At 40.2% G+C, this 18146-nt stretch overlaps 1 protein-coding gene across 4 annotated transcripts in view; it reads right to left on the reverse strand.

Annotated features, from left to right (window-relative positions):
* Window positions 1-18146, reverse strand: part of NFIA (nuclear factor I A) — a gene marked incomplete at its 3' end in the record, with an annotated part of 385446 nt that overhangs the window by 109514 nt on the left and 257786 nt on the right. For all 4 annotated transcript variants that reach the window (XM_081258348.1, XM_081258349.1, XM_081258347.1 and 1 more), the window contains exons 5-6: window positions 17914-18031; window positions 11780-11907 (exon numbers count right to left, since the gene is read on the reverse strand). In XM_081258348.1, the coding sequence (XP_081114474.1) occupies window positions 11780-11907; window positions 17914-18031 (246 nt within the window). The remainder of the gene's footprint in view (window positions 1-11779; window positions 11908-17913; window positions 18032-18146) is intronic.

Below are 18146 nucleotides of genomic sequence, written 5' to 3' on the forward strand. Positions count from 1 at the left end.
TATAGGCTTCATTCATTCACTCAATCAACATTTATTGAGTACCTATTATGTGGCAGACTGTCACGGATGCTGGGGGGTACAGCAGTGGAAAAGACAGACTCAGCCCCACTGCTCAGAGTGTATATTCTAGAGGGAGAACATATGATAACAGGAGATAGTGGTATGAAGAAAGGAAAGCAAGCAGGGTTATGAATTATAGGATGATGCAAGAGAAACAGCAGCTATTTCAGATCACTAGAAGCCTCTCTGATAATGTATTATTTGAACAAAGATCTGAATGCTGAGGATTGTTTGATTTTATGGACAAAAAATGGTAGATATTTCACTTTGTTAACAGTTAATACCGTTTGCTCATATATTATATCCTATGTGTATTTAATAAACCCACATTCCTTCTCTGGCCTGGGTGCATGACAAGGGTTTGGGATAAGGAAAGTGGGGGATTTTTCAGGTCTTTCTGATGAGTAATTTTTAAAATTTTTTATTGTTATGCTTTATATTTAAATACAAGCTCAGGACATGAGACCTTAAAATACAAGCATAAATGTTTATGGTAAAAGAGGTTATTTTGTCTTCTGGGTACAGAAGACAAAACTTATACTCCAAAAACAGATTTAGGTTGAAATTTGGATTCAGGATCCATAGGTTTACTATCTCTGTGGCGCTGGGCAAGTCACCTAATTTTTTATAATTCTCAGTTTCATCTCTACAGAGGCAAGCTCATTCTACTTGCATGATTTAGGGCAATTAAAAAAAAAACAAAAAACCTGGTACACAGGAGGTACTTAAACAATTTATAACTATAATCATTACCATATATATGAAAGCACCATGTGCAGCGTCTGACCCAGTGTAGGCGCCTGCCTGTTGGTTTCCTTCCTATTTATTTGCATTATCAGTTCCTCTGCAATTTTTCATTTGTACAGATAAACAAGAGTTGATGGTATGTGCACTTTTGCTTGATAGAATTTCATAGGACTCATTTCATCAGTGCATGATTAGCTTCAAAGCTTCGAATCTAACCCAGTTTTGAGATAACTGGGAAACGAAACTAAGTGGAAAGAACAAATGCAGCATTGTAAGAGAAGCACAAGTCAGCTTGAGGTTGTCTGATGTTTTTAAACTAACATCATCTTTAATCTCCTATGCCCCTCTTCCCAGATAATAAGAGCTGTGCACTAAAAGTGCTGAGATAAACTAATGGGGAACAGGATACTACAAAAGACATTTGAAAGAGCCCATGTAATTTACTGCATGTCTGGTTTGTTTTACTTTCCAAAGCCTTCCTGTTGCTCCAGGAAATTTGTCTCTTCTGGCAACCTTCGGCCCTCTTTTGGCCGGGGAGCACTGAAAAAGCATTTGAGGGCAGGTAAACAAGATGCAAAGCTCTCTGAGTGAGGAATAAGTACAGGCCTTGCTTCCTGGGTCACATCTGAGGCATAAACAAAGTATCCTTTAGTACTTGCTTGAGAGAATTATCCCACATGTAGGCAACCACGAGGCTGCTGGTGCCTTCAGATATACATAACGCCAAACACGTTCTGAAGGTAATTTACATGCGTGAATCACTAAAAGCCTCCTACTCAATGAACTGTACCCCTGGGGAAAAGCTATGCAGGCCCGGATCAGTGTGGGAACAACATAAGGGTGTCCTCTGTGCCAAAAAGGGGATTGGGCTGGATGGAAAACCCCCAAAAAAGACCATCTGGCAGCATAAATTATGCATTTAAAATGGCTGGTGTGAGTTAATGACACCAAAGTCACCACGAACATGTACAACATCCTTCAGCTGAGTTTTAATGTCCCATCAGGCCATGTTTCAATTATGACTTTCTATGCTGAATATGGCCAAATGTAAATTTATTCACTGTCCTCCCCCACCCCCTGCACATATACCATGAAACTGCGTTTTTCTGTAAAGAAATAGGGATAGAGAATGGAGCATCAGTGCAGGAATACAGTATAATTGTGGGGGATTTCCCTAAAAATATAAATTTTTTTCTTAGAGAACCCCCCTACAAATATACACTCTCTCTCTCTCTCTCTCTCTCTCTCTCTCTCTCTCTCTCTATATATATATATATATATATATATATATATATATACACACACACACATATATATGTATAGTATATACAGTATATTATACTATATGTACATATATGCTATATACATATAGTATAATATGTAGTATTATTACCATATATCTATATCTGTATCTATATCTATATCTATATCTATATCTATATATATCTCCTCCCAAAAAGGATTTAGCCATTAAATTTTAGTTATTTAATGACCACAAAGGATATAGGTATTGAGATGTTAAAATTTATGGTCATTTGAATCATGACATGCAGACAAGAATAGAATTACTCTGAATAAAAGAGTCACTAGGTCAAGGCACTCTATATTCAACGTACTCCCACTGCCCCCAGATATGCCCCAAAGGAATCTACCCTGACAGGACAGGCTTATGGTGGAGGAGCTTCATGTACATCGACACAATGAAGCACCTCAGTCTGTATAAAACCACATCAGTATGACCCTCAAGCACAATGTCCCAAACTTATATATTTTGATTCTGATTTTCAGCAAAGCAGGTAAATGGGCCAGGACTTTAATTGACCTTTTAAAAAGAGTTCAAAGAACATTTAGATCTGCAAATTTTTTAATAGCACATAAGCTTCTCATTGGCACTATCCTGAGGTCGCGCTGATGATGCATTTGGCAGCCTGGGTGGTCAGCATGTTCATTTAGGCCTGGGTGTATTTCTTAGTCGCTTTCAGCAAATGGGCATGATATCAGTGTGGAGTGAAGCTGATGTGTGGCCTTTGTAGAAGACCCACCACACCTTGAATGCTGTGTTGATAACACTTAGAAAACGGCAGCACCAGAGGCTAATTCCCCATCCTTGCGCCTCCCATGTCACCACATAATGATCTTCTTCTTTTTTTTTCTTTTAAATAAGCTTTATTTTTTTAAAACTCTAGATTTACAGAAAAAAATGTGACGACAGTACAGAGAGTTCTCACATACCCACACCCAGTTTCCCCTGCTACAGACACTTTGCATTACTATGGTATGTTTATTACAATTAGTGAATCAATATGGATACATTATTTAAGTTCACACCTGATTCCCATCCTTTCAGTTTTTAACCACTGTCCTTTTCCTGTTCCAGGATCCCATCCAGCACCACACACTACATTTTGGGGTCATGCATCTTTGGCCTCTCGAGGCTGTGGTAGTTAGTCAGACGTTCCTTATATTTGATGACCTTGACAGTTTGCAGAGTAGTGGTCAAATATATTGTACAGTGAGTCTCAACTAGTACTTGTCTGATGTCCTTCTCATGGTTAGTCTGGGGTTATACTTTTTTTTTTTAATACAGCAGGTTCTTATTAGTTATCTATTTTATACATATTAGTGTATACATGTCAATCCCAATCTGCCAATTCATCCCACCACCACCCCCGCACTGCTTTCCCCCCTTGGTGTCCCTACGTTTGTTCTCTATGTCTGTGTCTCTATTTCTGCCTTGCAAACTGGTTCTTCTATACCATTTTTCTAGATTCCACATATATGCGTTAATATATGATATTTGTTTTTCTCTTTCTGACTTACTTCACTCTGTATGACAGTCTCTAGGCCCATCCACATCTCTACAAATGACTCAATTTCGTTCCTTTTTATGTCTGAGTAATATTCCATTGTATATATGTACCACTTCTTCTTTATCCATTCATCTGTCGATGGGCATTTCTATGACCTGGCTATCATAAATATTGCTGCAATGAACACTGGGGTGCATGTGTCTTTTTTTTTTTTTTTTTTTTTTTTTTTTTTTTTTTTTTGCGTTATGCGGGCCTCTCACTGTTGTGGCCTCTCCCCTTGCGGAGCGCAGGCTCCGGACGCACAGGCTCAGCGGCCATGGCTCACGGGCCTAGCCGCTCTGCGGCATGTGGGATCTTCCCGGACCGGGGCACGAACCCGTGTCCCCTGCATCGGCAGGCGGACTCTCAACCACTGCGCCACCAGGGAAGCCCGCATGTGTCTTTTTGAATTATGGTTTTCTCTGGGTATATGCCCAGTAGTGGGATTGCTGGTTCATATGGTAATTTTATTTTTAGTTTTTAAAGGAACTTCCATACTGTTCTCCATAGTGGCTGTATCAATTTACATTCCCACCAACAGTGCAAGAGGGTTTCCTTTTCTCCACATCCTCTCCAGCATTTGTCGTTTGTAGATTTTCTGATGATGCCCATTCTAACTGGTATGAGGTAAGACCTCACTGTAGTTTTTTTTGTTTTGTTTTAATTAATTAATTTTATTTTTTTTAATTTTGGCTGTGTTGGGTCTTTGTTGCTGTGCATGGGGGTTTCTCTAGTTGCAGTGAGCAGGGGCTACTCTTCATTGCAGTGCATGGGCTTCTCATTGCGGTGGCTTGTCTTGTTGCAGAGCACGGGTTCTAGGCATGCAGGCTCAGTAACTGTGGCACATGGGCTTAGCTGCTCCACAGCATGTGGGATCTTCCTGGTCCAGGGCTTGAACCCATGTCCCTTGCATTGGCAGGCAAATTCTTAACAGCTGTGCCACCAGCGAAGCCCCCTCACTGTAGTTTTGATTTATATTTCTCTAATAACTCATGATGTTGAGCAGCTTTTCATGTGCCTTTTGGCCATCTGTATGTCTTATTTGGAGAAATGTCGATTTAGGTCATCTGCCCATTTTTTGATTGGGTTGTTTGTTTTCTTAATATTGAGTTGCATGAGCTGTTTATAGATTTTGGAGATTAATCCTTTGCCCATTGATTCGTTTGCAAATATTTTCTCCCATTCTGAGGGTTGTCTTTTCAGCTTGTAGTTTCCTTTGCTATGCAAAAGCTTTTTAAGCTTCATTAGGTCCCATTTGTCTATTTTTGTTTTTATTTCCATTACTCTAGGAGGTGGGTCAAAAAAGATCTTGCTGTGATTTATGTCAAAGAGTGCTCTTCCTATGTTTTCCTCTAAGAGTTTTATAGTCTCTGGTCTTACATTAGGGTCTTTAATCCATTTTGAGTTTATTTTTGTGTATGGTGTTATGGAGTGTTCTAATTTCATTATTTTACATGTAGCTGTCCAGTTTTCCCAGCACCACTTATTGAAGATGCTGTCTTTTCTCCATTGTATATCTTTGCCTCCTTTGTCATAGACTAGTTGACCATATGTGTGTGGGTTTATCTCTGGGCTTTCTCTCCTGTTCCATTGATCTATATTTCTGTTTTTGTGCCAGGACCATATTGCCTTGATTACTGTAGCTTAGTACTATAGTCTGAAGTCAGGGATTTTGATTCCTCCAGCTCCGTTTTTTTTCCCTCAAGATTGCTTTGGCTATTCGGGGTCCTCTGTGTCTCCATACAAATTTTAAGATTTTTTGTTCTAGTTCTGTAAAAATGCCATTAGTAATGTGATAGGAATTGCACTGAATCAGTAGATTGCTTTGGGTAGTATAGTCATTTCCACAATATTGATTCTTCCAATCCAAGATCATGGTATACCTCTGTGTCTGTCTGTGTCATCTTTGATTTCTTTCATCAGTGTCTTATAGTTTTCTGAGCACAGGTCTTTTACCTCCTTAGGTAGGTTTATTCTTTTTGTTGCAATGGTGAATGGGATTGTTTCCTTAATTTCTCTTTCTGACCTTTTGTTGTTAGTGTATAGGAATGCAAGAGATTTCTGTGCATTAATTTTGTATCCTGCAACTTTACCAAATTCATTGATTAGCTCTAGTAGTTTTCTGGTGGCATCTTTAGGATTCTTTATGTATAGTATCATGTCATCTGCAACAGTGACAGTTTTACTTCTTCTTTTCCAATTTGTATTCCTTTTATTTCTTTTCCTTCTCTGATTGCTGTGGCTAGGACTTCCAAAACTACGTTGAATAATAGTGGCGAGAGTGGACATCTTGTCTTGTCCCTGATCTTAGAGGAAATGCTTTCAGTTTTTCACCATTGAGAATGATGTTGGCTCTAGGTTTCTCATATATGGCCTTTACTATGTTGAGGTAGGTACCCACTATGCCCACTTTCTGGAGAGTTTTTCTAATAAATGGGTGTTGAATTCTGTCAAAAGCTTTTTCTGCATCTATTGAGATGATCATATTGTTTTTATTCTTCAATTTGTTAATATGGTGTGTCACACTGATTGATTTGCATGTACTGAAGAATCCTTGCATCCCTGGGATAAATCCCACTGGATCATGGTGTATGATCCTTTATAATGTGTTGTTGGATTCTGTTTGCTAGTATTTGGTTGAGGATTTTTGCATCTATATTCATCAGTGGTATTGGTCTGTAATTTTCTTTTTTTGTAGTATCTTTGTTTGGTTTTGGTATCAGGGTGATGGTGGCCTCATGGAAAGAGTTTAGGAGTTTTCTTTCCTCTACAATTTTTTGGAAGAGTTTGAGAAGGATGGGTGTTAGCTCTTCTCTAAATGTTTGATAGAATTCACCTGTGAAGCCATCTGGTCCTGGACTTTTGTTTGTTGGAAGATTTTTAATCACAGTTTCAATTTCATTACTTATGATTGGTCTGTTCATGTTTTCTACTTCTTCCTGTTTCAGTCTTGGAAGGTTATAACTTTCTAAGAATTTGTCCATTTCTTCCAGGTTGTTCATTTTATTGGCATAGAGGTGCTTGTAGTAGTCTCTTAGGATGCTTTGTATTTCTGCGGTGTCTGTTGCAACTTCTCCTTTTTCATTTCTAATTTTATTGATGTGAGTCCTCTCCCTCTTTTTCTTGATGAGTCTGGCTTATGGTTTATCAATTTTATTTATCTTCTCAAAGAACCAGCTTTTAGTTTTATTGATCTTTGCTATTTTTTTTGTGTCTATTTCATTTATTTCTGCTCTGATCTTTATGATTTCTTTCCGTCTACTAACTTTGGGTTTTGTTTGTTCTTCTTTTTCTAGTTCCTTTAGAGGTAAGGTTAGATTGTTTATTTGAGATTTTTCTTGTTTCTTGAGGTAGGCTTGTATTGCTATAAACTTCCCTCTTAGAACTGCTTTTGCTACATCCCATAGGTTTTGGATCATCATGTTTTCACTGTCATTTGTCTCTAGGTATTTTTTTATTTCCTCTTTGATTTCTTCAGTGATCTCTTGGTTATTTAGTAACATAGTGTTTAGCCTCCATGTGTTTGTGTTTTTTACATTTTTCCCCCTGTAATTTATTTATTTACTTATTTATCCATTTATGTATTTATTTTTGCGGTATGTGGGCCTCTCACTGTTGGGGCCTCTCCCGTTGCGCAGCACAGACTCCAGACGTGCAGGCTCAGCGGCCATGGCTCACGGGCCCAGCCGCTCCGTGGCATGTGGGATCCTCCCAGACTGGGGCATGAACCCGTGTCCCCTGCATTGGCAGGCGGACTCTCAACCACTGCACCACCAGGGAAGCACCCCCTGTAATTTATTTTTAATCTCATAGCATTGTGATCAGAAAAGATGCTTGATATGATTTCAATATCCTTAAATTTTCCGAGGCTTGATTTGTGACCCAAAATGTGATCTATCCAAGAGAATGTTCCGTGTGCACTAGAGAAGAAAGTGTAATATGCTGGTTTTGGATGAAATGTCCTATAAATATCAATTAAATCTATCTTGTCTATGTGTCATTTAAAGCTTTTGTTTGCTTAGTAATTTTTGTCTGGATGATCTGTCCATTGGCATAAATGAGGTGTTAAGAGTCCCCCACTATTATTGTGTTACTGTCAATTTCCTCTGTTATAGCTGTTAGCATTTGCCTTATATATATATATATATATATTTTTTTTTAATTTATTTTTTTTTGCAGTACGCGGGCCTCTCACTGCTGGGGCCTCTCCCGTTGCGGAGCACAGGCTCCAGACTCGCAGGCTCAGCGGCCACAGGATCACGGGCCCAGCCGCTCCGCGGCATGTGGAATCTTCCCAGACCGGGGCACGAACCCGCGTCTCCTGTATCGGCAGGCGGACTCTCAACCACTGCGCCACCAGGGAAGCCCCTGCCTTATATATTGAGGTGCTCCTATGTTGGGTGCATACATATTTATAATTGTTATATCTTCTTCTTGGATTGATCCCTTGATCATTATGTAGCATCCTTCCTTGTGTCTTGTAACATTCTTTATTTTAAAATCTATTTTACCTGCTATGAGTATTGCTACTTCAGCTTTCTTTTGATTTCCATTTGCATGGAGTATCTTTTTCCTTCCCCTCGCTTTCAGTCTGTATGTGTCCCTAGGTCTGAAGTGGGTCTCTTGTTGACAGCACATATACAGGTCTTATTTTTGTATCCATTCAGTGAGCCTGGGTCTTTTTGTTGGAGCATTTAATCCATTCACATTTAAGGTAATTATCAATATGTATGTTCCTATTACCATTTTCTTAATTGTTTTGAGTTTGTTTTTGTAGGTCCTTTTCTTCTCTTGTGTTTTCCACTTAGAGAAGTTCCTTTAGCATTTGTTATACAGCTGGTTTGGTGGTGCTGAATTCTTTTAGCTTTTGCTTGTCTGTAAAGCTTTTGATTTCTCTGTCAAATCTGAATGAGATCCTTGCCGGGTAGAGTAATCTTGGTTGTAGGTTCTTCCCTTTCATGCCTTTAAATATATGGTGCCACTCCCTTCTGGCTTGCAGAGTTTCTGCTGAGAAATCAGCTGTTAACCTTATGGGAGTTCCGTTGTATGTTATTTGTCATTTTTTCCTTGTTGCTTTTAATAATTTTTCTTTGTCTTTAAATTTTGTGAATTTGATTACTACATGTCTCAGCGTGTTTCTCCTTGGGTTTATCCTGCCTGGGACTCTCTGCGCTTCCTGGACTTGGGTGGCTATTTTCTTTCCCATGTTAGGGAATTTTCAGTGATAATCTCCTCAAATATTTTCTCGGGTCCTTTCTCTCTCTCTTCTTTTCGGACCCCTATAATGCAAATGTTGGTGTGTTTAATGTTTTCCCAGAGGTCTCTCAGGCTGTGTTCACTTCTTTTCACTCTTTTTACTTTATTCTGTTCTGCAGCAGTGAATTCCACCATTCTGTCTTTCAGGTCACTTATCCTTTCTTCTGCCTCAGTTATTCTGCTATTGATTCCTTCTAGTGTATATTTCATTTCAGTTATTGTATTATTCATCTCTGTTTGTTTGTTCTTTAATTCTTCTAGGTGTTTGTTCCTTAATTCTTTTAGGTCTTGGTTAAATATTTCTTGCATCTTCTCGATCTTTGCCTCCATTCTTTTTCCAAGGTCCTGGATCATCTTCACTATCATTATTCTGAATTCTTTTTCTGGAAGGTTGCCTATCTCCACTTCATTTAATTGTTTTTCTGGAGTTTTATCTTGTTCTCTGGTACACAGCCCTCTCCCTTTTCATTTTGTCTGTCTTTCTGTGAATGTGGTTTTTGTTCCACAGGCTGCAGGACTGTAGTTCTTCTTGCTTTTGCTGTCTGCCCTCTGATGGATGAGGCTAGCTAAGAGGCTTGTGCAAGCTTCCTGATGGGAGGGGCTGGTGGTGGGTAGAGCTGGGTGTTGCTCTGGTGGGCAGAGCTCAGTAAAACTTTAATCCACTTGACTGTTGATGGGTGGGGCTGGGTTCCCTCCCTGTTGGTTGTTTGGCCTGAGGCAACCCAACACTGGAGCCTACCTGGGCTCTTTGGTGGGCCTAATGACAGACTCTGGGAGGGCTAATACCAAGGAGTACTTCCCAGAACTTCTGCTGCCAATGTCCTTGTCCCCACGGTGAGCCACAGCCATCCCCCACCTCTGCAGGAGACCATCCAACATTAGCAGGTAGGTCTGGTTCAGTCTCCTATAGTGTCACTGCTCCTTCCCCCTGGGTCCTGATGTACACACTACTTTGTGTGTGCCCTCCAAGAGTGGAGTCTCTGTTCCCCCAAGTCCTGTCAAAGTCCTGCAGTCAAATCCTGCTAGTCTTCAACATCTGATTCTCTTGGAATTCCTTCTCCCATTGCCAGACCCCCAGGTTGGGAAGCCTTACGTGGGGCTCAGAACCTTCACTCCAGTGGGTGGACTTCTGTGGCATAATTGCTCTCCAGTTTGTGAGTCATCCACCCAGCGGTTATGGGATTTGATTTTATTGTGATTGCGCCCCTCTGACCATCTCATTGCAGCTTCTCCTTTGTCTTTGGATGTGGGGTATCTTTTTTGGTGAGTTCCAGTGTCTTCCTGTTCATGACTGTTCAGCAGTTAGTTGTGAATCTGCTGCTCTCACAAGAGGGAGTGAGTGCACATTCTTCTACTCCGCCATCTTGAACCAATCTCCCCTAAAAATCTTCTTATGTGTCTCTTCCCCACCCCCACTGTGAATTCCTTGAAAGCAGGAGCCATAGCCTTCCCATTCATCCTTGAGTTCCCAGAACCAGGCATAGTTCCTCATTATGAGAAAAGTTCCCAGTGAAGGTGTGAGCGAATGAATGAATGAGTTGGGTGAAAAGATTAGGTAGAAGTAAGGCAAAGTGAAATTTCTGCATTTTAGTAAAGTGAACAAGATAAAGGACTCAGACAGTGGGGCCTGAGGTTTTGTTTTGTTTTTAATTATCATATAGCAAAACTGCCTGAGGGTTCAGGAGTGGAAGGCATACTTTTCTATGAATGTTAACACATGTATAGATTCCTGTCCATCACCACCACAAACAGGATACAGCACAGTTCCATCATCCCCCAAATCTCCCTTGTGCTATTTCCTTTATAGTCACACCCTCTGAGGATTCTCTTTTGATATGTTAGAGAGGAGAGAAAAAAGTTAAGATTTGAAGATGAAGGGGTTCAGAGATTTTCTTGGCGCTTGTCTGTTTTTGCAGGGAATTACTCTGAGGCACGGGCTGGGGAAATTTTTTCAAACTTACGTACTAGGTGTGATTCATAGACAGGTTATGTATATTACCTCATTTAATTCTCAAGAGCACTGACATAGCTATTATTATTGACAGATTATAAAAATGGGGACAATCAGTTTCAGAGAGGTTAGGTAATTTGCCCATAATCACACAGCCAGCAGGAGCTGGAGTCAGGATTACACTCTGCCTGTCTTTTTCAAAAGCCCACTCTATTCTCTACAGCATTTGACTTTGCATATCGAGGAAGCCACTGGAGAAGATTTTCCCTTGACAATGTGGAGGTTAGACACTGAGAAAAGTTTCAAAAAGCTTCTGCTATCAGAATTAGTCACATTACTCAAGACTCCAGAGCCAAGACTGAACTACCCCAGGAGGTTAAACTAGCAGTCATCATTTGCTTAGTCCATGAAAGAGGGACATAAAGATAGCTGTTCCTTTTAAATAAAAAAGAATCATGATGAAATCCAGTAACAGGAAAACATATTTAAAAGTCTCATTTTATAAAGATCCAAGATACAAGCTACCACACAGGGAACCCATTCTACCTTTCTAATGTTATCAACGCAGTTGAAAAAGTTGATAGATTTTTATTTTGATTATTAAAAGATAAAACCAGACCCAAAAGGCAATTAGTATAAAATGAAAGCAAAGGCAAATGGAACGCTGGATTGCAGTGTAGGTGAAAAGATGTAAGAGTAGAAAACCCTACACACCATTCTCAGTCTCTCTTCTCAGTTAAATGGCATCCTTTCACTACCACCCTTTCATAAAAGCAGCAGTCAGGTACAAACATGTGTTCACGTGGAAAAAGTCCACTGCTCTGAGCTTGCTGCGTTCCCTTTATGCCTGGCGTGGGCTCCCACGTATCCTGGACTTTACAGGGGTGGCTGCAAGCCCACTGTCCAGCCCGCTTACCTGGTTCCACTTCATGCCACCCGCTGGACTGACTTCCGCTCCCCGGGGAGCGCCCTTGGCCTGTGTAAAATGGCTCTTCACCAGGACTGTCCATTTCATCCTCCACAGACTTGAGGCGCTTTGTGGAGCTGAAATAACAAACGGGGACATGTTTAAAAGTCATCCAAAGCACCTTTCTCCTGGACATGGCATCTCTGGTGGAAAGAAAGCCAAGGGAGGAAGCAGTTGGGCAACTCAGTGTAGTTCATGGTCTCTCTTTCAGCTCTTGTTCAGTTTAGTGAGTCACTGGATGTGGAACAAAGTCTTGGGTCTGTGTTGTTCCAAGCGTCTGGGTTTGATTTTTATCGTCACTCGAGTTTCTGCTGCCCCCCACCTCCAGTTCCTTTTTCCTTTGAGGAACGGGTGGCTGGCTCCCGCTCCTGTCTCCACCTGGAAGAGTCAGTAGTACGCTCACATTTGCATCTCCTAGAGCAGTGGCTGGGGCATAGCCGTCAGCAATGTCCCTAGACATCAATTCAATCCCTTCTGCCACCCCAGAAAGGAGAAAAATCAGGGCGCATGACCCTTGAAGAAAAGCTCGGATTGCTGTTTGGTTTTTTGCTAGGTTTTCTCATCTTCCATTCAGATCTGTTCATTTAGAACAGACTTATTGCACAGTGACAACAGTCCAGGTACTGATCTGGGCACTAGAGATAAAACAGTGAATAAACAAGATGAAAAGAGAAGGAAGGAGTACACTTCCTTGTGTGAATAGGAACATGGAAAAAAGCGTGACCCAGTGACTTTTATGCACTTTCTCTACAACAAAATTACCAAAATGAAATTCTATGCCATCAGGGTGGGGATTTTTTAGTTTTGCATAGGTATGGTTGGGACATTTCCAGAATATATTCCATTTTCTACCAGTTAAAGGACTGAATTTTTTTTCCTCTCAATTTGAGACTTCAGGAGTTAAAAGGTAGTGAAATGCTACATGTTGCTGATGTTGTTCTCATTGTGTTAACTGATTATGTCACTAACATACCAGAATTGGTAGATTTTATACTTGGTGCAAGTGCTTGTTGGGAAATCTCTTCCTCCTGTGTCAGGGTACAGAATTTTTAATATGTGTTCATTCATCAGACACTTATTGTGCACCTCCTGCATGCCAGGTGTTGTGCTAAATGCTGCTATATTGAAATAAATCAGACATAACCCCTGTCTCCATGGGGTTTAGAATCTCGTGGATGAAGACAGAGAGGTAAACAAAATTGTGCAAAGAGAAATACAGGTATGATAATGGAACCACACAGAGGTTATAGTGGGTTCTTTGAAGGAGTTAGGAAAAGTGATACACAGGGAAGGTCGGGAAAGGCTTCCCATAGGAGATGCTTCCTGAACTGTCTGTAAGAGAGCGTCAGGAGATGGGGTAGAAAGGACAGGGCAGAGACAGGCTGTTATTCAGCTGATGCACCCCTCAGGCAGCCATTCTCGATTTTAAAATACTGAAATACTTCTTTACCAGTTGGCAAAGTGCCACTGTCCCATGCCCCATACATTTCCCCCAACCCTGTCATCCCATCTTTGCACCAGAACAGACTCATGATCCCAAACCTAAAGGGTTAAGGTTTGACACATCAGGGGGGCATTCCAGGACTTCACACTGTGGCAGGGCAGGTCTGTCCTAAGTGGTATGCTTAAGTCACACAGGTTATTTGCTATTTTGAACATCACTCCAGGAGGGAGGTGTATATCAGGCAGTAACAACACCATGAGCAGAGTGTGACACATGCAGAGAATTGGCAGGTGTTTGCTATGGCTGAAGTAGCAGGAGGGGCAGAGCAAAAGAAGGGGATGGGGTGATAGAAGATATTGTATGTCTGGACTTTATCCTATAAGCAATGGAGACTCCCTGAAAAAGTCTAAACAGGGAGTGACATCAGAGTCATCTGTTAGAAAGGTCACTCTGGTAGTTGCACAGATGATGGCTTCTGAAAAGCAAAGGGAAAAGAAGGGGATGGAACCTTCCCCCAGGGAGAGAGTTAAGAGGCTACTGCAGCAACCTGAGTAAAAAAATGCAGAAGGCCCAGTTCAAGGCACGAATTTCTAGTTATTCAATTTGGCATTCCAGGATTCTTAGTCTTTAAGCTCTATTTTCATTAAAGCCAGACCACAGGAAAGCAACATATCTGTAGCATGCTAGCTTAGTACCCAAAGGAAAAACCTTTAATAGCTTATTTAATGTTCTTTGCTTGGCTTTCCTTGAAGTTCAATGAAAAAGAGCCACTCAAAGAACTTTTCTGTATTTTATGTAAAACTGCATCTAATAGAAGTCTTTTATAAAAGGATATACACACAAAAATTCCTCCTAATACATAAAACCAGAAAAAAATATGGTCTCTTTAAATGAATTTCTACTGTTTCCTTTTATTAGCAAATGCACATTATATAACTTAGTGTTTCCCCTTCTTGCCTTGGCAACCAGGAATTTCAGGGCTAAACGTAAGGCATAATTCTGGGTTCACGTTCCTGATATAATAATCTCTCCTATCTTTCCAAATGGTTTCTGTCCTCTCTATATTTAATACTATCTGTTGTGTTTTTAAATTGAAAGCCGCTTGAAATAATTTTGGAAGTTGGAAGAATACAAATTGGAAACAAAATAAATATTTTCCTTATGTTCCTTGGCAAATAAAAGGTAAGACATGCATATTCTGATAAAACTGTGAGATCTGTGGGGAAGGAGACTATCAGGTGTTTTTGTTTTTTGTTATCTCTAGTGCCTATCACAGTATCTGACTAATAACAGATGCTCAAAAACTGCTGAACTGGGCTACAGACTTATTTATTTATTTATTTATTTTTGGGCTACAGATTTAGAAACAGTCATATGAGTACTTGTGACAAGGATTCGCCCAAGTGTCATGACTCAGTGAGATCCCACCCAAAAGGCCAACTTCACTGCCCGTCATTCTCCCATTATTAATACTTCTCTGAGTTTCTAAAGCTTTTGATTTCCTTGGTGTCCTCTAATGAAACGCAAATACTCATGCAGTTATTAAATCCTAAAGGTGAAAGAATGTGTAGATATTAGCTGACCCCGTAGTTTGAAAGCAAGGACTGTCAAGGGTTGATACAGGATAAATGTTTGCAAGTGGCGACACAGGTTGGAGGAGAGAACAGGATGCAGGAGGGAAGGAAATTAGAAGTGCCAGGAAGGACGAGTGGAGGGCTTCCAAGACAAAGTTTACTGACTTCACAAACTTGACAGTTGATTTATCTCGATGAAGTTCTCTGGGATTAAAAAAGTATACACTATCCCAATTTTTACACTACCCTTCTATGATTCTGCAGATGTTTACTATGAAGGGGTACAGAACCTACAGTTAATGCTTATCAGTCTTCTTTGTTTTTTAAAATTTAGAAATGAATCAGTCATTAATTTTGGTTTCTTGCTTTTGACTTTCTAACACAGTGATTCTACTCTCCCAGAAACATCTGAGGAGCACTGGAAAGGACTAGTAAGATCTCTATATAAGAGGGAGGATAAATACTCTTCCAAGCAGTCTCTCTTGTGTGTGGAATTTGTTTTGTTCCTATCAATTCTACCTAGAAATTAAGGTAAGACTACTACCTTCATTCCAAATATTTGCTTAATTCCTACTACGTACAAAGCCTAGAAGCTTTACCCTGTCCCCACAAAACAGCAAAACACATCTTTCCTGAGTGTTTCTAGTGCCCTGAACTGACAATCTCCATTCATTTGTTAGTCTCTACCTCGAGATTGCAAAGCTCCTGTACTTGACTTTATATCCACAGTGCCTAGGACAATATCCTTGGGACCTAATAAATGTTTGTTGCTGATTTAGAAGACTTAGACACTGTTCTCTAAGGGATTTACAGTCCAGATGGGGAAGCAGGACCTGTACATACCTCAAAGATGATAATAATAATTCAAAATAGTAAATGCTAAGTGTCCAGGAAAAGTAGAGATGCTGGGTATTCCTTTCTGGGGGCTTCCCATTCTACTGTTCCTTACTAAAAGAGTGAGCCTCATTCCTAAGAGGATTCAGTGTGAAAAGAGCATGGTTTTAAATTTTCAACAGACCTGAGTTTGAATGTAGACTCTGCCATTTACTTGGTCTGTCACCTTGGGCAAGTTACTTAACTTCTCTGAGCTCTAGGCTGACCCACTGTTAAATGGCAACACTGTCTATATTGTAAAACTACTGTGAAGATTAACTCATATCAGGGATGTAAAGCACCTAATACAGTGCCTGCCACAGAGCAGGTGTCCGATTAATAGTGGCACAGCATCAACAAATATTGATTGGTTGATGAACTTTTCTATATGTAAATCTGGGGCATTCTTCTGGGCACATTTTCTCACCTGTACACAGATAATTCTGCTGAGTCTATATACTTAAAGAATAATTTTAAAAGAATCATCTTAGGAGAGTCTAATGTGAGCAAAACAAACATATTACCAAGTTATTAACTACTGATGCTGTTTGTAATTAGCACCTTATCAGGGTTAGTTATTTGCAGATTATAGGAACGACACTAGCCTTTTAAACAACATTAATAACCAGGTTTCCACACAGAGAATCACAACAAAAGGCAACAAAACAGCTGGAGAAGTTGAAAGGGTATTTGGGATGTCCATGGTACATACGCAGCACACATATGAAAAACAAATAGCCCATCAACTTTTAAATTAATCACTGACCACAAGTATTTGCAAAGCTCTTTCATGTTCACTGAGTGTAGTTACACCCAGTGTCTCTTCCATCAGCAAACATTCAAAATCCTCAAAATGTATTAACATCCAAATGTGTTCACAATCTCATTCTTTTATTATAAGTGTTTTTTTCGGATTGGAGACTTTTTTTTCCTGAGGAGCTGATACCCCAGTGAACTGAGGGGGACATTTAAACAGCAAGAAAGATGATGGTAGAATCTGGTGGTTATATTTAAGGAATAACTGTTTCTTTAACTGTCTTCAAGGTATCGGTAATGACTAAGCTGATTTTTTTTAAAGTCATGATTAAATATACAGTTAAAATATGGTTAAAAGTCAAGGTAAGAATGAATCTCTACCATGGAAAATTTCTATCATCTGGCCATTGTTTTAAATCCTAAAACTCTGGTACTTGCTTTAGGAGGAATATACCTTTGTCAAACGTTTTTCTGCGAAGTACACAAACATTAAAGATTGTTCGGCACCATTCTTTTCTTTGTTGTCACAGTCCAGTGCTAAAGCCAATTTGTAAAAGAATACTGTGGGTTTAATGCCTAATCCCTTTCCCTCTGGTACAGGTTATCTAGAGACAACAGGATCTTGCAAAATGCTTCATTTTGATTTTGGCTTTGTGACCTCAAGGGGATCAAGAACCCCAGAATTGTTATCTGGTTATGTTCTTTTAGCTTTGCTCTTTTAAAGGTCTCCCGGTGTAACAGTGTTTATGATCTGGCCTCACACTGCCGGGGGACTGCATTTGCTTTTACATCCTCACACCAGGATATCAAATAGGTTGCATCTCACAGGGCAACTCCAGTAGACTGGATTTTGAGACCTGTCGGGGGCTCAGTAGGAAAAGAGCCGGGACTGAGCTGTAATGTCTGTTGTGGGCATGGAGACTGGGACTGATGTCACCAGTGTCAGCTTTCTGCCAAACAAGCCAAAACACACCCCCTTTTCCCTAGTCAAGTCTTGTCCTTAATTTCCTGAGAACCTGCTATGTTCATCATCCATCCTTCCTCCATGCCTTTGCTCATGTCTTCACCCCACCCAGAACACCATTCCTTTACTTTCCATCTCACCAACCCCGACGAGTGCTTACAGTTTATAGCTGAGCACAAGTCACTCCTTTCGGATAAAGCTGTCTTTAACTATTTTCAGCCTATGCCACACAATTTTTCACTGACTTGTGTGTGTGTGTGTCTGTGTGTGTGTGTGTGTATACACATATATGCATGCTGCATATGCATTTGCTTTCTCTCCCCAGTGAGACTGAAAATCCACTGGGGCTGAACCCATTTCTAGTATCTTCTACTACTACAGACACACTGCTAAGTGTCTAGCAGGCCCAGAGTTAAAATCAAGGTATGTAACTATGAATTATGACCTCTTTATGAGCCATCAATCAAATTACCTGGTAGAGGATGTGCTGGGTAAAGACCTCCTCATTGCTCCCGGACTCATGCTGTAGTATGAAGAACTTTCTAAATCTGAGAGAGAAAAATTTGGGCCAGTTCCTGCAGCTATTGGTGCTAGAATTAAAAAAAAAAAAAAAAAAAAAAGAAAGAAACATCAGGTAAGTTCTGTAAATAAAAGACCAATAAGAGCATATTTCAGTGTCGCATTTAACACATTTTATTTTTGAAT

Source organism: Mesoplodon bidens, assembly GCF_964165515.1.
Source record: "Mesoplodon bidens genome assembly, chromosome: 2".
Taxonomy (NCBI): Eukaryota; Metazoa; Chordata; class Mammalia; order Artiodactyla; family Ziphiidae; genus Mesoplodon; species Mesoplodon bidens.